The sequence below is a fragment of the Zerene cesonia genome, unplaced genomic scaffold, assembly GCF_012273895.1.
Source record: "Zerene cesonia ecotype Mississippi unplaced genomic scaffold, Zerene_cesonia_1.1 Zces_u003, whole genome shotgun sequence".
Lineage (NCBI taxonomy): Eukaryota > Metazoa > Arthropoda > Insecta > Lepidoptera > Pieridae > Zerene > Zerene cesonia.
In genome coordinates, this window is record NW_024045133.1 from 1,276,510 (window position 1) to 1,294,700 (window position 18,191).

General features: G+C 38.8%; 2 protein-coding genes across 2 annotated transcripts; one reads left to right on the forward strand and one right to left on the reverse strand.

Annotated features, from left to right (window-relative positions):
* Positions 1 to 241: 241 nt before the first annotated feature.
* Positions 242 to 17,118, reverse strand: LOC119838550. Its single transcript, XM_038364530.1, has 12 exons — positions 16,849 to 17,118; positions 14,606 to 14,720; positions 13,266 to 13,433; positions 12,615 to 12,715; positions 11,707 to 11,815; positions 10,455 to 10,626; positions 9,879 to 10,001; positions 8,884 to 9,045; positions 6,456 to 6,632; positions 4,800 to 4,933; positions 3,738 to 4,055; positions 242 to 2,978 (listed from the first exon to the last, which is right to left on the reverse strand). Exons 1-12 carry the CDS (start codon positions 16,913 to 16,915, stop codon positions 1,433 to 1,435), a joined length of 3,192 nt encoding a protein of 1,063 aa, XP_038220458.1. The 5' UTR covers positions 16,916 to 17,118; the 3' UTR covers positions 242 to 1,432.
* A 383-nt stretch (positions 17,119 to 17,501) lies between these two features.
* LOC119838502 (protein LLP homolog) lies at positions 17,502 to 18,039 on the forward strand. The gene has a single exon (XM_038364462.1). It carries the CDS (start codon positions 17,609 to 17,611, stop codon positions 18,026 to 18,028), a length of 420 nt encoding a protein of 139 aa, XP_038220390.1. The 5' UTR covers positions 17,502 to 17,608; the 3' UTR covers positions 18,029 to 18,039.
* The last annotated feature ends 152 nt before the right edge of the window (positions 18,040 to 18,191 follow it).

The following is an 18,191-nucleotide window of genomic DNA, read 5'->3' on the forward strand; positions in this document are numbered from 1 at the left end:
CAAAAAAATAACAAAAAAAAAACTTATTTAATATAACACACTTTACCGTTTATTCGAATCAAAACGAAATATATTTGACATATGTCAAACCATATTATGTACTTAAATATTTATTATAATTATAATTTTTCTTATCATTATGAAATATAAAATATAATAGAATCAGGGCTGCCACAACGCACAAATAATTTATATTGAATTCTTATAATATTTATATTAATTATAGAATAAATACATAAATACTAGATCCAAAATTAATCATGTCATACAAAATATTCTAAATATTCTGTAGTACACAGCTACAGCATTTTAATTGCATACAAAAATATACTTAAAATGAAATTAAAGGTATAAGTGACTTTATTTCTAAAAACCACCCATTTTTTGTTTATATGTATGTACATGGTGATAGCCCAAAATTATAAAAAAAAGCCTTCACAATAAGAAAGAAAAAATTCTGGCATGATGATTTTGTGCGAACAAAACACACAGTTTCATATTTTAATATACGAATAGATAATTAATCTTAATTATAGTATATATAATTATAGTAATTACCATAATTATAGTATATAGAAGAATAAATTATTATAATAACTTCTAGTTTTTATTCAATTACTACAATAATAATAAAAAAGTAAATTAATTATTCTTTTTTATCATAAAAAAGACAACTTCGAGATTTGTATGAATCATTAATCGATATTTAAATAAATAAGAGAAATTCCAATCGGTAATTAATAATAAACGAAAATCTACGATTTATTAAAAGTCTTATGAACAACCCCACAAAGAACTTCACAGGATGTTCCATGAATCACATATTTTTATCAATCACAATATAGGGTGTTCATTTTCCAACGCCCAACATTCTATCTCTAAATATAATTACTTCTAAGTGTGACTGTTTGAATGTTATCGTTAGAAAGAGACAAAGTAATGTCTTTGTCTCTTTCTAACGATTTCAAATAATTACATCCAACAAAAACCTAAAACACCATCAAATTATCAGAGCTGAATCAAATTGGATGGATCCACACGGATAAGAAGTTATAAGTTAACAATCACATAAAATACATTCGAATCGAAACCCACCTCCTTTCTTTGAAATTGGTTAAAAAAATTAAAAGTCAGTCTTGCGAGATCTATTATACTGCTGAATAAAACTCATCTACTATATTAATGACTGACTGACTAAATATCACAATTTAAAAAATATGAATACTGAATGGAATCCACAACTAACACTATCATTTTATGTGTTTGTGATTGGAAATTTTGATTTTGTTCGTTGAAATGTGTTTGAAATTACATTTCTTACAAAGAAAAAAACTGAATTATAAAACTACCCGCAAACACCGCAAAACAGTCTTATCACACTGAAACTGTAACACCTCTATATCACTGAACCATTCCATCTTTATTCAAGATCTCAACCGTTCTTCTTCTCAACGAACTTGCTAAAAATAACCTCGCATTCCGGCCTCGTGGCCTTAAACCTTTCCACGCCCTGCTCCGTAACGTTCGTATCACTAAAGTCGATATACCGCAAATTGGGCGCAGCACTAATTAGATGCAATAGCGACCTATCCGTTATATTTCTGTATCCGGTGACGGATAGGACGCGCAAATTCGACCGGTCCGGCCGCGAATTCGCCACGTTGCCCATCATGACCGGCCCATTTGGCCCAAAATTGACCACAACGTCCTCCCCATCCGCTCTGCCGAAACGCCGTATGGCAAAGTCTGTGACTAAAGCGCTGGAATCCACGTGGGATTCGAAGTAATTTCGATTGTTTTCGAACGTATCTCTCGGAAACCTGTAGGTGTTGAGTTGGGAGCCCACGCTGACGTACAGCACGTGGTGCCTGGGCTCCACTATGTATTGCACGTCCCTTCTAGGGTTCCTGTTTGCCTGGGGCGATACACCGTTTGCCTCTTGCTGTGCGCTGTCATTCAATCTTACTCCCGGGTCTTTCTGAACGTTTTCTGAATCTTTATTTTCGGGTACTTTTTCCTCGATTTTAACACCCACAGAGTCAGTCTTTGTTTCGTTTGCTTTTTGTTTAGGTACATCTTTGCTAGTAGACGGTTTCGGGTTGCTTGCATCCGAATTGTCATTGTCAACCGCTTTCGACGTACTGGCACCCGTTCCATCATTACTCCGTTCGCTATCATTAATTTTCGCATCGTCATCATTATTTTCAGTGTTATCATTGTTGTTGGAATTATCGTTTTCGGCACTGAGTATATTTGGTGTGACCCTCGCTTTCCAATAACCATCTAGGGCGCTTATAAATTCCTTGTAAGTGCCTTTACTGTCTGAACTGCGTGGATGCTCTGGTCTATCCGAGCGGGAAGGTCCGGGCAGGTTAAATTCAGCCCTCGCTTCCGGCGGACAATTGATGAAAACGGGCGCTTGATTTCTACGGAAATGCACGTATTTCTCACCGCTTTGTGAGTTTGCATCTTTGGAACCGTCTTTATTCGCATCGTCGTTAGCGTTTTCATCACATTTATCACCATTTTCATTGCCATCCTTTGCTTTATCACTACTTCCATCTGGACTATCTTCTTCATCCTTCCCCTCAGAGCTTTCACCAGCTTTCGGAGCAGATTTTGAGCCGTGATCACACGTGCAATGCCTATACAGTTCCATGTTATCTGTTTCCGTCGACTTGTCCGTTTTCTCCACGTCCTTGTGTTCGGGGCATATGCAGTAAAGCGGCTCTTGGCGTAGCCTACACCCGCTGGCGTTCCTTATACCCGACACGACAATCACGTTACTGGGTATTTGTAGATGACCGGAAGCATCATCGTTCTCCTTGTTACATTGCCGCTTTTTGGGTGGACAAGAGTCATCTGTATCGTCACCGTTGTCATCTGAGAGCAGAGCGTGTAGTCTACGCCGGGCCATGTTTATGAACGCGTTCCTGCGCGCCATGTTTATGAACGAGTTCCTGCGCGCCAAGCGGTTCCTGTAACAATTTTTTGTTAATAAAGTGGGGGTTTTGTGTATTCTTGGTTTGGGGTGTTGTAATTTTATTAAAGTATTAATAAAAATACATTGGTATGGAAGATGATTGCGAAAATGTGCATGACAAAAGTGGGATATATGTTTGTTTTTATTTTATTTCACCAATGAATGGCAAAATGCAATGCAGTATTTAAAGATAAAAAAAAAATTATTTGAAATTTTGTTTTTTTTTTTGCTGAAACTTGCGCGTAACAAAACAACAATGAAATTTAATAGCAGTCTGTTCGCTCCTACCACATAAGGCTTGAATTTTTTTTTAATTGTTCTGGCTTATGACTAAGAAGATTAAGTTTTTAGCAAATATCTTGTAGTTACATATATGTTTTTATATCATAGTCAGCAATAGAACTGGTGGGTCGCCTGATGGTAAGCGCTACCACCGCCTATGAACATTTGGAGAGGCGTAAGGTCAATTGACGCCTTACGCCTCTACAAATGGATTGCTGACTTTAAATTCGGAAGGAATTAAGAAAGAATTGACGATAGGAATAAAGGAAAGGATTGGGAAGGGTAAGGAATAGGATATGGGCCTCCGGCTCCCCTACTCACCGTACGAAACACAATAGCACGCTATTATTTCACGCCGGTTTTCTGTGGGGGTGCGGTACTGCCCCGGTGCGAGCTGGCCCAATGCGTGCCGAAGCGTGCTCGACTACCACATACTAAGTGTACTACCATATATATATAACAATAATCTTACGCCTCCTCGTCATCCTGCGACGTGGATGGTTCCACTGGATCAGTGGATGCTTGGGATGCTTGCGAGGTGCTCGGCACCGCGTCAACCATTTCCTCCGGTTCGGGGTTACTGGGTATTTGTAGATGACCGGACGCATCATCGTTCGTCTCGTTTTCTTCTTTATCTTCATCGGCGTCCATGCCTTGGGTCTCCTTGTTACATTTCCGCTTTTTGGGTGGACAAGAGTCATCTGTATCGTCACCGTTGGCATCTGAGAGCAAATCGAGTAGTCTACACCGCGCCATGTTTATAAACGTGTTCCTGCGCGCCAAGTGGTTCCTGTAACGATTTTTTGTTAATAAAATAGGGGTTTTTGTGAATTATTGATTTGGGTGTTGTAATTTTATTAAAGTATTAATAAAAATACATTGGTATGGAAGATGATTGCGAAAATGTGCATGACAAAAGTGGGATATATGTTTGTTTTTATTTCATTTCACCAATGAATGGCAAAATGCAATGCAGTATTTAAAGATAAAAAAAAATATTTGAAATTTTGTTTTTTTTTGTTGCTGAAACTTGCGCGTAACAAAACAACAATGAAATTTAATAGCAGTCTGTTCGCTCCTACCACATAAGGCTTGAATTTTTTTTTAATTGTACTGGCTTATGACTAAGATTAAGTTTTTAGCAAATATCTTGTAGTTACATATATGTTTTTATATCATAGTCAGTTCTATTACTGGTGGGTCGCCTGATGGTAAGCGCTACCACCGCCTGTGAACATTTGGAGAGGCGTAAGGTCAATTGACGCCTTACGCCTCTACAAATGGATTGCTGACTTTAAATTCGGAAGGAATTGAGAAAGGATTGACTGATTGATTGAAGGAAGGGTAAGGAATAGGCTATGGGCCTCCGGCTCCCCTACTCACCGTACGAAACACAATAGCACGCTATTATTTCACGCCGGTTTTCTTTGGGGGTGCGGTACTGCCCCGGTGCGGGCTGGCCCAATGCGTGCCGAAGCGTGCTCGACTACCACATACAAAGTGTACTACCATATATATAAAACAATAATCTTACGCCTCCTCATCATCCTGCGACGTGGATGGTTCCACAGGATCAGTGGATGCTTGGGATGCTTGCGAGGTGCTCGGCACCGCGTCATCCATTTCCTCCGGTTCGGGGTTCGGTTTGATTTGAAAGTATTCCGGCTCCTGTAATAACGACATTTATTCGCAATCTGATCTGTGGACGCCACGTAGCTGGCTGCAGAGCTACTGTATAAAGTCCCGTGTCCCCTAGTGGGGTATGGGGCAGATTATGTACACCTGTTTCACTGATCGACTTTCTTTACGAACAAGTAGGTGATCAGCCTTCTGTGTCCTGCCAGACCGAGACATTTTTTTAGTGCGTCCTTACCGGGAATTGAACCCAAGACCCCTCGGTTCTACGCTCACGCGTTAACCACTGCGCCAAGGAGGCGGTCAGAGCTACTGTATATATTAATGGAATTAAAATTCATACAAATAAATATTATGAATTTTGAATTTGAATTTGATTTTTGAATGACTTCTCCCCGTGGTATGTGATCACCACCAGGTAGTGCCTATGCGAATGCATTCCCCGCTTTTAGGAGGAAAGGGATAAAGAAAGGATCGACTGGAAAGAAGGAATGGACTAAGGCAGAGGAAACGGAACTGGGCCTCCGGCTCCCCCACGTCCGTAGCCAGTTAGGGGCTCGTACATTCAGTGGTCCTTCGAGCCGGATTTGAATCAGCGACCTATAGCGACATTTCACACAATTTTCAAAAGTAAAAAAAGGTACAGTTCCTATACGGTAAAAGATAGCTTCAGTAAATGCATTCGAAAATAAAACGAAAAGGTGCCTCGCTAATATCGAAAGCTGAATTCAGTGTATTCATACAAACAATTTTTATTACATAATATATGTAAAATGTCATTTATGCTTTTTCGCCCCCTCTTAGACCACCTTCTACCATCAGGCGAGATCGTAGTCAAGCGCTGCCCAATTATAAATAAAACATTTTTTTAAATGCACTTATTTTTGTGAGATAAATAAATACGTTTGTATGTATGTTGTGAAACGAAACATCGCGAGGAAACCGGCATGTCCGAGGATATGAAAGTTTTTTTTATGCCATCGCGGACAACTGAGCTGGTGCTGGATATGATGGTAAGCGATCACCGCCGCCCATGAGCGTTCACGGAGGATCAGACCTCTACAAATGCGCTGCCCCCTTCTGAGGGGTAATGGATAAGGAAAGGATTGGGAAGCGTGAGGAAAAGGCCGTAAATGGCCAATGGCTGTAAAATGGAAATAAGCCGTAAGTCTGACGACACGTGACATCTGCCAACCCGCAATTGGCCCCCCCTTTTTATTTTATGTCATAGCGGGCAACTGAGCTGGTGGTTCGCCTGATGGTAAACGATAACCACCGCCCATGAACATTCGTAAAGGTTCAGACCTCTGAGAATGCGCTTTTTAAGGATAAGGAATAAGGAAAGCATTGATGACTGGCAAGAAGGAATGGACTGGGAAGGGCTAGGGAGAAGGAAATAGGCCTCCGGCTCCCCCACGATACGAAACACAATAGCACGCTATTATTTCACGCCGGTTTTCTGTGGGGGTGCGGCACTGCCCCGGTGCGAGCTGGCCCAACGCGTGCCGAAGCGTGCTCGATTCGCACAACAAAAGTGGTGCTCAAAAGTGCTCACCCGCATCTCCCAGCGGTCGAGCGGCTCGTGGGGCACGCACGCGTCGTCCGCGTAGTGCGCGTGGCGCTCGGCGCGCGGCCGCCGCGCCGCCGCCAGCCGCAGCTCGCGCAGCGCCGGCAGCCAGCCCAGCGCCGACACCTCCGAGTCGCCCACCGGCGACCCGCGCATGTCGATTACCTGCGCGCGCGCATCATTCGTTTCTATTTTTTTTTTTTACACGCTTTTTATTAGCTTCACCTGTATGTTTGTTTGTAACCGACTTCTTTGGGCGCGAATTTGACCCACTTTAAACGGCCAGATTTCGTTCAAACTTTGTAGATTTATTGAGGACCGATGACAATACACTAATTTGATAAAATTATTTACTTAAAACATAACCAACAACATAAAAAAAAATCAAATTATGTTATTGGAAGGCAAACGAGCGGACGCTTTGCCTGGTTGAAAGCAAATGCGCCGCCCATAAACGTCCATAACATAGTGTTACGGGTGTTGTCTACCAGAAGGGACAAGACAAGGCACATGACATAAGGGGGTTCAGGGAAATGTTGCCAGACGATTCGATTGTGTACGCGTCGTTTGTGTTACAGAACGGATTGTTAACGCGCGTGCTAGTGTACGGGGGGTCCCCCAACCGTGGTGAGATACAACGCGGTGGGTCAATGGATTTGTTGAAGTGTCTGATAAACAACGCGTCAGAGTGTTAACCTGACGCGCTATGACGCCGACTTGTGTTTGATTCGCGCTTATCGCTGTCAAACAGACAGCGTACTTAGCGCGCGTCAGAGTGTTAACCTGACGCACTATGACGCAAAATTGTGTTGTACTACGTGCCAATGGCAGTATTAAATCGAACGCGTTCTTAACGCGTGTTTAAACGCTAATCTGTCGCACTATGACACCTAATTGTATAATAAAAAATAAATAAAGATAAAATAGGCCTTTATCACTGTTTACTTTTACAACAAAACTTCTTTTACAATAATTATGTCTTTATTTAATGTTTAATGTTAGTGTTCTTAATATCAACAGGCGTTGTGTGGTTTCAGTCAACAGTTGTCCTTCGACAAAGGCCTCCTCTAAAGATCTCCATCTCTCTCTATCTCTATCTCTTGCTATTCGCATCGACTCTGTTAGAGTTCTGTAATTGTGTTATACTACGCGATAAATGTAGTGACGTGTGCTAAGCACACCACCGGCGGGACACCCGTGAAGTCCCGTGTCCCCTACTGGGGTATGGGGCAGATGATATACATCTGTTTCACTGATCGATATTTTTTATGGACAAGTAGGTGATCAGCCTTCTGTGTCCTACCAGACCGAGACTTTTTTTTTGTGCGTCCCCACCGGGAATCGAACCCAGGACCCTCCCTTCTAACCCTCGGTTCTACGCTCACGCGTTAACCACTGTACCGAGGAGGTGGTCAACACCCTGTATAAATGTATATTTTTCTCAGGCTATTTTTATAACACACTAGCTGTTGCCCGCAGCTTTACGCGCGTTTGTTTCTGACAAATAAAGCGAATGGAACAATCTCGAATATTATGATTACTCTTTGAGACCTCTGTCACAAAACTACTATGACTTTTATGATGGACTGCTTGTTTTTTACACACTTATAATAGATGTTACTAGGTGACCCGGCAAACGCTGTTCTGCCTTACTCTGATCATTTAGGGGGATGAAAAATAGATGTTGGCCGATTCTCATAGATACCGGATAAGAACAATAAATTTCATCAAAATCGGTCAAGCCGTTTCGGAGGAGTTTGTTATAATTACTATTGTATGCATTGAAATTAATAGCATAGATACTAGCGCCACTCGGTATTTCCTTGTACTACATGTAATATGTTATCTGTGGAGATTAAATAAAGTTAGTCTGTAAATAAAGTTAGTCTGTAATAAATACGCAGGAAGTGTTTGACACTTCCTGCGTATTTATTAGAGTTTGTGGCAACGAAAACTGTGACACGCGAATTTTATATATTAGATGGAAATAGGAGATTTCATTTTTGTTATATATCAATTAATTATTGCTTTGATTTAATTAATTGTGGATAACATCACCACTGCTCGAGACGGTGAAGGAAACTAAGTGAGGAAACCGGCATCCAATGATAATACTTATTAGTAGTTGAATATGTCGTGAAGGCAAATAAAGAATTTTTACTATTATTATCTCAACATATAAAACTCTAAGTGTCACAATGTTAGTTAGCGTACATCTTCGAAACGGCTGGACCGATTCTCATCAAATTTTGTGTATTGTTCAGCGAATTAATTTTCATTATAGATTTGTGTGACGTATGCGTTAAGTTTTCGTACTATTGACATTAAAAAAAAAAAAAAAAAAATTCTCAAAAACGGATTTTTTTTTTTTAATTTTACCACTCGAGCAGTAGCAAACCATCAGCCACCGACCGACCTTCAGATTCCTGAACCCGTATCGGGTGGTGAGCGACGCGTAAGCGACGAACTCGGTGAGCCGATAGCACTCGCGGACTATGAGGTGAGTTAGTGTCGTGTGCTTCGACAGAGGCAGGAGGGACGACGGCTCCATCCATTCGCACTCGGAGACATCCAAATACTGTAAAAAAAAAACAATCTCAAATGAAAAGGTCAAGTATTTATTCATTTATCTTTTAATATATAAAATTCTCGTGTCACAGTTTTCGTTGCCATACTCCTCCGAAACGGCTTGACCGATTCCTCTGAAATTTGGTAAGCATATTGGGTAGGTCTGAGAATCGGCTAACATCTATTTTTTATCCCGATATTCCTACGGGATACGGACTTACGCGGGTGAAACCGCGGGGCGCAGCTAGTTCATTTATAAAAACAATTTATTCGCAACTCCCTCAATGTGGATGTCAAATGATAGGGACAAGTATGTATTTATTTATCATTCATTCATTCGTTCGTTCGTTCGTTCGTTCATTCATTTATTTATCTACTATCTGCGCCCAGCGGCTTCGCCCGCGTAAGTCCGCATCCCGTAGGAATATCGGGATAAAAAGTTGCCTATATGTTATTCCAGTTGTCCAGCTGTCTACGTACCAAACTTCATTGCAATCGGTTCAGTAGTTTTTTGCGTGAAAGAACAAGAAACACACACACATACTTACAAACTTCCACATTTATAATATTAGTAGGAAGGATAGTAGAAAGTAGGATAGTAGGATAGAATAGTAGGATTTATTATAATTATTATTAAGTAAAATAACCTATGTCAAATATCTAATTCAAAATGGCCGACAACACAAAATGGCATCGGAGCTTTCATAAATTAAAAGTTACATCCATAATTCTTAAATATACATAAATATACCAAAACGCCAATATAATTTGTATACACAACGAAATTTTGCATTTTTTTTGTATTAATATGATTTTTTTTTTTGTTTAACCGTCTATACGTACCTCCAAAATCGGTAGATGCTCATTGATATTGCTCAAGAAGGACCTATCGATCAGCAGATTGTAGAACCTAGTGCCACGGAGTGACAGTTTTTTTATTGACCGAGGAAACTGGCTCAGACTTATCTGAAAATGCAGATTAAATGTGAGTTTATGGCGCTTTTTTGTGTTCAAATTATATTTGTTTGTTGGTGTCTCAAAAAGATTTTTTTTTTTTTACTAGCAGTGAAAATTTTGCCTATATGCAATGGTGAAAGAATTTTCGGAATTCTGTTAGTTTTAGAAAGAAATAAAAAACAATAAAAGTTTGTAAATTATTTAATGATAAAAAGTTCTAGCTACGCCCCGCGGTTTCACCCGGGTAAAAGCGTATCCCGTTGGAATATCGGGATAAAAAGTTATGTGCCTATGTGTTATTCCAGTTGTCCAGCTATCTACGTACCAAATTTCATTGCAATCGGTTCAGTTATTTCATTAAATATTTTTCTGAAACTTAATTAATATTTAATTATAATCACAACATAGAATAAAACAAAGTCGCTTTCCACCGTCACACGCTTTCCACACACACACACTCACAAAATTGCAGTTCACGTTGCAGTGCTCCAGGAACAGCGTGGTGAGATTGGGGCAGACTGCCCCCAGCTGCCTCAAGATGTCCGGCGTCAGCGTGAACTGCGGCCCTATACACGCCTGCGGCCCGGCGCGCCCCATGTCCCGGTCGTCGCCCCACGCGGGGCACCCTTGTATCCTGGAAGGTCGATATATAATTTTAATGTACTGACTAATATAAGTGAAAGTGTGAAGTCCCGCGTCCCCTAGTGGGGTATGGGGCAGATGATGTACATCTGTTTCACTGATTGATTTTCTTTACGGACAAATAGGTGATCAGCCTTCTGTGTCCTGCCAGACCGAGACATTTTTTTTTTGTGCGTCCCCACCGGGAATCGAACCCAGGACCCCTCGGTTCTAAGTTCACGCGTTAACCACTGTACCAAGGAGGCGGTCATATGTCCGTATGTATGCTTAAATCTTTAGAACTACACAACGGATTTTGATGGGGTTTTGTTTTTAATAAATAGAGTGATTCAAGAGGAAGGTTTATATGTTTAATAACATCAAACTACTTATACGAATTTAACGCGTGCGAAGCCGCGGGCAAAAGCTAGTAATATATATAACTCAAAGGTGACCGACTGACTGACATAGTGATCTATCAACGCACAGCCCAAACCACTGGACGGATCGGGCTGACATTTGGCATGCGGATAGATGTTATGACGTAGGCGTCCGCTAAGAGAGGATTTTGATAAATTCTACCCCCAAGGGGATGAAATAGGGGATGTAAGTTTGTTTTCTGGTGGGTCGTCTGATGGTAAGCGCTAACACCGCACATGAACATTTTGAGGCGTGAAGTCGAATGCAGGCCTTACGCCTCTACAAATAGATTGCCGACTTTGGGAATGGCTTAAGAAATAAAACTAGCGGCCCGCCCCGTCTTCGCCAGTGATACATACATATGTTTAGTCCATAGCCTTCCTCAATAAATGGGCTATCTAACACAGTATTGTAATTTTACGTCTAAATCGTTATTAAAAAATGTATTCTTGTGTACTTTAATTAAATCATATGTTGAACAATGTCTCTGGACTATATTCCAGAGAAGCCTGACAACACCCTAAGATGGCGGGTGCTTTTATAAAAAAAAAAATACTTTTTTTCTCTAAAAAAAAGTATTTTTTTAGAGAATTGAGAGATGAGATTAGTGAAACACACAAACAAACGAAACTCTTCAGCTGTATAATATTAGTACAGACAGAGTCCAGCATACCGTGACAAACAGACGACGCGAGGGTTGATCACATGCCTCGCATGGAACCTCCTCACCGGACCCGGCAGCTCGCGCATAACCGATATATGGTCCTCTGCTATCTTCGTACCTGTTAAATATAACAAAAATAATGAATCCTACTTCCTATCCTACTAATCCTACTAATATTATAAATGCGAAAGTTTTTGAGTATGTGTGTGTGTTTGTTACTCTTTCACGCTAAAAACTACTGAACCGATTGCAATGAAATTTGGTAAGTAGATAGCTGGACAACCGGAATAACACATAAGAATGTAGAATAAATAACAAAAAAAATCATATAATCCCATTTAAACATAATTAAAAATGAACATTGAATATATTTATTATATAATATCATTAAATATCTAAAAAAACAGTGTCACTCTACATCTTATCTTATATCATATATATCTTTAAACGAGCAATTCTTGTATATATGTATATATATATAATTGGAATCTCGGAATCGGCTCCAACGATTTTAATGAAATTTAGTATATAGGGGGTTTCGGAGGCGATAAATCGATCTAGCTAGGAATCTTTTTTAGAAAATGTCATATTCGTGTTTTATTCGTGTTTTTTTTTCCTGCCATCTACTGGTGAATAATAATACTATTTTGCTTCGTAGATAGCTGGACAACTGAAATAACACTTTTTAAACCGATATTCCTACGGGATACGGACTTACGCGGTTTCAACCGCGGGTCACAGCTAGTATATTATATAAAAATGAAAAACGTTTTCCTTGGTCTCGGCATCACGCGTGAATGGCTGGACCGATTTCACTAATTCTTTTTTTGTTGCATTTGTTATTATTAGGAGAAGTATCTTACGGAAAAAAAACATTAAGAAAATCTCTCAGAAATATTGAAAAATGTCTAAATTACCACTGGTTCCTGCGGCACTGTTCGGTGGGTCTAGATCCGGTTCAATCGTCTTATAATCTTCATCGGCCACGTTGCGCGTAGTATTGACTAGTCCCATGCATCTAAAAAATAAGACATTTAGATAGATTACTATTCTATACGCTTTTTTTTTGTATTTAGCCTTGCACAATCAACAATCGGTGTTTGATTCATAGCTCCTGTAACTGCCTGCACATTCAGTTAAATATTTATGGGCGGTGGTGGCTATTAATTATCCTTGTGCATCTGAATCTATACCTGAATATGTGTATGCATCTATATCTGTGTCTACACCTGTTTGTTTATAATGTGGGTACAAATAAATAAATGTTTAAATGTTTATATCTCTACATGTACTTGTATATAGACCTATATCGGTGTCTGCACCTTCACCTGTATCTGTATTTTAAGCTATATACATCTACCTTTATATGTATCTGTTTCTGCACCTCCATGTATATCTGTATTTAGTACAGATGGTACTTGAATCTATATTTGTATCTGTATCTGTACATGAATCTTCACCTGTACCTGTATATAGGTACAGGATAAGATACCTGTATCGATACTTAACCTGTATCTGTACCAATACATGTACCTGTATCGAATACCTATATCTACACTTCCACTCACCCAACGCACGCCTGCGCGTGACCGGTAATCATGAGCACTTGCGTCTCATCGTGCAGCGTGTGCGTCAAGTACCACTGCAGCCGATCGGCGCTGAACTTCTCGGATCTCGCGTCCACGTGCCTCCATAGAGAGCGTTCTAGAACCAGGCTGCCTAGACGCTCGCATGTGCTGAAATTTTTATAGACAAGTGAATTCGTATATGGTTCGATGGATTTTGATTTACAAACAGTGGCACATGGAAATAAGGCATCCCATGTTGGGGTTCAGTACCCAAAGGGTAAAATCGGACCCTATAACTAAGACTTCGCTGTCTGTCCATACTAACCTTTGCAATACACATATAAAATATCATAAAAATCGCATAATCAAGCTATCGCAAGAGCAAAACAGTATTTTAATTTAAACTACTTAATTAAATTGCACTAAAATTAAGGTTGATGTGAAGAAATAACACAGTTTATATAAAACAGTGATATTCATAGTGGTATATTTAAATACTTTTTATAATAGTAAATTTCTTGCGAGATAAATAAAAATTATGTAATGTTGTTATGCATTTGCTATGATTGAGATTATAAAACGCAGACTTTTATTTTTTTTTTTATGTCATAGCGGGCAACTGAGCTGGTGGTTCGCCTGATGGTAAGCGATCACCACCGCCCATGAACAGACCTCTGAGAATGCGCTGCCCGCTTTTAAGGGATAAGGGATAAGGAAAGGATTGATGACTGGAAAGAAGGAATGGACTGGGAAGGGCTAGGAGAAGGAAATAGGCCTCCGGCTCCCCCACTCACCGTACGAAACACAATAGCAAGCTATTATTTCACGCCGGTTTTCTGTGGGGGTGTGGTACTTCCCCGGTGCGAGCTGGCCCAATTCGTGACGAAGCATGCTCGACTCCCACAATAGACTTATGGTCAACCCTAAAAAACTTAACTGCGAAAATGTGTTTGTTTGTTTGTCTATCTTCCACAACGCTAAGGAGCAATTTGCTGGTACATTTTTATGTCTGGAGATGGTTCAAAGGCTAGAAAGTGATATACGCTACTCTTTACAGCTGTGAAACATCCAATTCCGCTGGGAATTTTATTTCACCATGCGCACCAAGCCACATAGGAAAGGCTAGAGGATTGTAATAATATTGTAGACGAAAAAGTTTGTATATCTATCTGTTACAACTAAACAACAGCACTGGATTGAATTAAATTAGATATGATCATTGCTGAGGTCCAGTGTCAAAATGTGCTTATTTTATTAAATCGCCCTATAAAGTGTTGCTATTTGTTTTTGTCGTGTTGTTGTTAGCGCACATCTAGTTTTTGAATAATATAAACACTTACAATCCAAGAGCCTTCAAATCCCTCGGTGCGCATAACTTAAGGATATAGAGCAGTACATCATCAGATAGGTCCAACAAATTCACCCGTTGGTAACCGTTTTTATAGGGCGACATATCTGAAAGAGAAATAAAACATGAAACGACAGAAGTCATTGCTTAAACTACGATAATCTCTATCGGGGTTGTGGATGATTCCTTTTCTGAGATCGCATGACCACGGTGAATAGCGCGGGATGACGGAACGCAGCGGAGTTTAGTCGATAGGTCTATTGCCTCCCCAGGCAGTGGGAGTCCTAACTAACCCACGGCCTTTCCACGCAACCGTAAAAAAACAAACAGAACATTATAAAAACTCGTTAGAGTATAAGTTATAATATATCATAACTCAACTAAAGTTTTATATGTGAGCGAAATGTGCAGCCAGACGCCAGACTGACGGCGTAACGCGTTACGTAAAGTAGATAATAATATGCTTACCATAAAAAGTTGTCCCTACAAAACAAGACATTTAGGCTGAATACATTGAATATGAACAGAAACAAAAAGAAACAAAAAAAAAAAACTAGTTTGAATTGAGAACCTTCCTTGAGATTCCGACAGAAATCTCATGTCAGTAGTTTCATAAAAGCGACATCTTGAATAACAACTAAATAAACAACTTAATGCACAAACTTGGTGTCACCAATTGCTAAAAAACTTTATACTGACATTCCTTTTAAAAATATAATATTATTGAAGTGAAACTTCTTTAGAATCGTTGTGATTTCAAATCTGATGCAACGGAAAAACGACAGGTAAGAGACACAAATACAAATGTGTAGAATGAAGCCGGCAAAGAATGAGACAGAAATATACATAGTTTTTTATTCATTTTTTTGTCGATTTACTGAAGTTTCACTTCTATCGTGTGTGAATCGCACACCTTTTTTTTTTAATGTTAACAGTTCTTCTATAGTTTAAAATTTTTTTGTTTCCTTATACAAGCCATCTCCTTTGAGGGACTCAGCAGTATTATATTGGTTTGTGCTAATGTTAATACAGTAACATTACAATTGAATAAATAAGATACCTATTGATGTTATACTAATCTAGACTAATATTATAAAGAGGAAAAATTTGTATTTTTGTTCGTTTGTAATGCATGAACTCAAAAACTACTGGACTGATATGAAATATTCACCATTAGAAAGCTACAGCTTCACTGAGTGACATAAGCTATATATGTACCACGGGCGAGGCCAGGACAAACAAGTATAGAATATTTCCTTACTATCCTACTATCAATTGCGAACTACAAATATCTAATTATTATATTTTATATAACAATTTAAAAAAGTCATAATCACCTTTGGGTGGAGGTACCACTCCAAATTCTAAAATAGGACCAAATGAAAAGTCCTTATGAAACACATAAGAAACATGTCTATCTTGAAAATCCACAGAGTTATGAGTAACACAGACAAATACAGCCCTTCTGTAGCTTTGCCCGCAAAGTTAAATAAAAGTTCAGACACTCTAGGGGCCTTCCTATGTCCTTTATCCTAATGTTTCATAGTTACCATTCTCTTGGAATTTCTGGGATACAAACTATGCTATGTCCTTTCTCAGGTCTCAAGCTATCAATGTACCAAATTTCATCCAAATTGGTCCAGTAGTTCCTGAGATTTGCGTGTTCAAGCATTTGTTTGCTTCTTCTCTAGCTCATTTGTAAATGTATATATAGAACACAACAATATACTTATTCAAATGAATAAACTAAACTTTACTACACTATATAACTGTTTAGAAATGTACTAAGCATTTGAATTCCTTTTTATACTATAAATGTATATTTATTCCTCACTTACACAAAAACAGTAATTAAATTTTAATGAAATTTGTCACACACATAGACCTGAACTACTTAAATCAGTTCATGATACATTTAAAACTAATCTCTGACAAAGCCCAGAGTAAGATAGCTAGTGTTTGCTAAACATACATAGATGGATAGATACATAATAGTCTTGATGTACTGTATTATGATATGAGTTCGTTAAAAATTCGACGTAAATGCAAGGACGTTGTCGTCATTCGATATAGATGTACAACATACGGTGCACTCCGATATCTGTATTGATTTTAACTAATTATACTGAACATAGTAACCACCTCCCCCGCCCACCCTGCGTTGCGTTGATGCAACACCGATATCAAATGCATTCACATAAAACTAACAAAATAAACACATGTAAACAAACTTACCATCCTGGATGCAGCCGCTGTCGTCCATCTCCTGTTTTATTTCACATTCCGCTTGCGTTATCTCCATTTTAGCGAGATCAAACTCGATCACATACAGTCGGCGTTGTGAATATTTTATTCCAAAAATACCCTCGAAACAAAGAACACAGGATGCACAAAGGCACCGCTGTCAAACAGCGCGCCGGTTAGTGATCCCGGTAAACTGTTTATTTGATGCAATTGGAATCTTTCCAAAAGGGTAAGTGTTTCATCTCATCAAATCCTTTGCACAAAAACATGAAAATAAAAACTGACTTGACAGACGTCAGATATATCATTAACAACGTGGACGAGCCCTTTGGTTCCTACCCGACTTCCAAAAACAAAAAGGAGGAGGTTGAAAGTTCTATGTTCGTCTGTTTGTATGTCATGATTTTGTGTATGTTAATTGTTTAAAAAGTTTTTACATCATGCTTAATACCGTAAAAGCGTTGATTCAAATTATCTAAAATTGCTTAAATTATTATGGAAATAGTAATAGACATATTTTTTATTTGTCATTATGTAAGTAAAATAACATAATATTATATTCTAGCTCTAAAACAAAACATAAAAATCATTTGTTCCTGTAAAATATGGCTGTTTTATTAAATTAGTCAGTCTGTCACTTGCATGTTGACTTTGACGTTGCCATACTTTGATGTTTTCTTTTAGAACGTGTGTTTGGTTATACACGAGTGTTATTTTCCAAGATCGTAATAAAAAATAAATTGTTTACGCAATGGCCAAATCTATACGCAGTAAATGGAAGCGAAAATGCCGTGCACTCAAGCGCGAACGTTATGCAGTGAAAGAACTAGCCCGATTGAAGAAAATGCTCGGTATTAAAGAGGAAGAAAAAGTTACAGAAAAGGAGGTTATGGAGTCTGACCAAGTAATATATTTTGATGCTGCCCAGTTGAAAAAGGACAAAAAGAAAAAAAATAAAGAGCCTGAACCAGAGGAAGATCCCGACGTCGAAATGAGCTCGGATGACGAGAAAGTTGAAATTTCAGATGAAAAAGGCGAAAAGCGAGTTTTCAGCACAAAAACATTAAAAGATCAAAACGGACAGTATCCAGTGTGGCTACATAAAAGGAAAATCGCAAAATTAACGAACAGCAAGAAAAAGTTAAAAAGGAAAACGAAGAAACGTAAATAAATAAATGATAGCTTTAAAAAAAAAGTTTTTTAATTGTTAATCCGCCAAGCCGTCCAGATAGCTTTATTTTAGTTTTTCAAATTCTTAACCATTGTTGTTCTAATCCAAGACAAGGCAACACACCATAAATCAATAAAATCAACTTAGCCATTTTTGAGTTAGA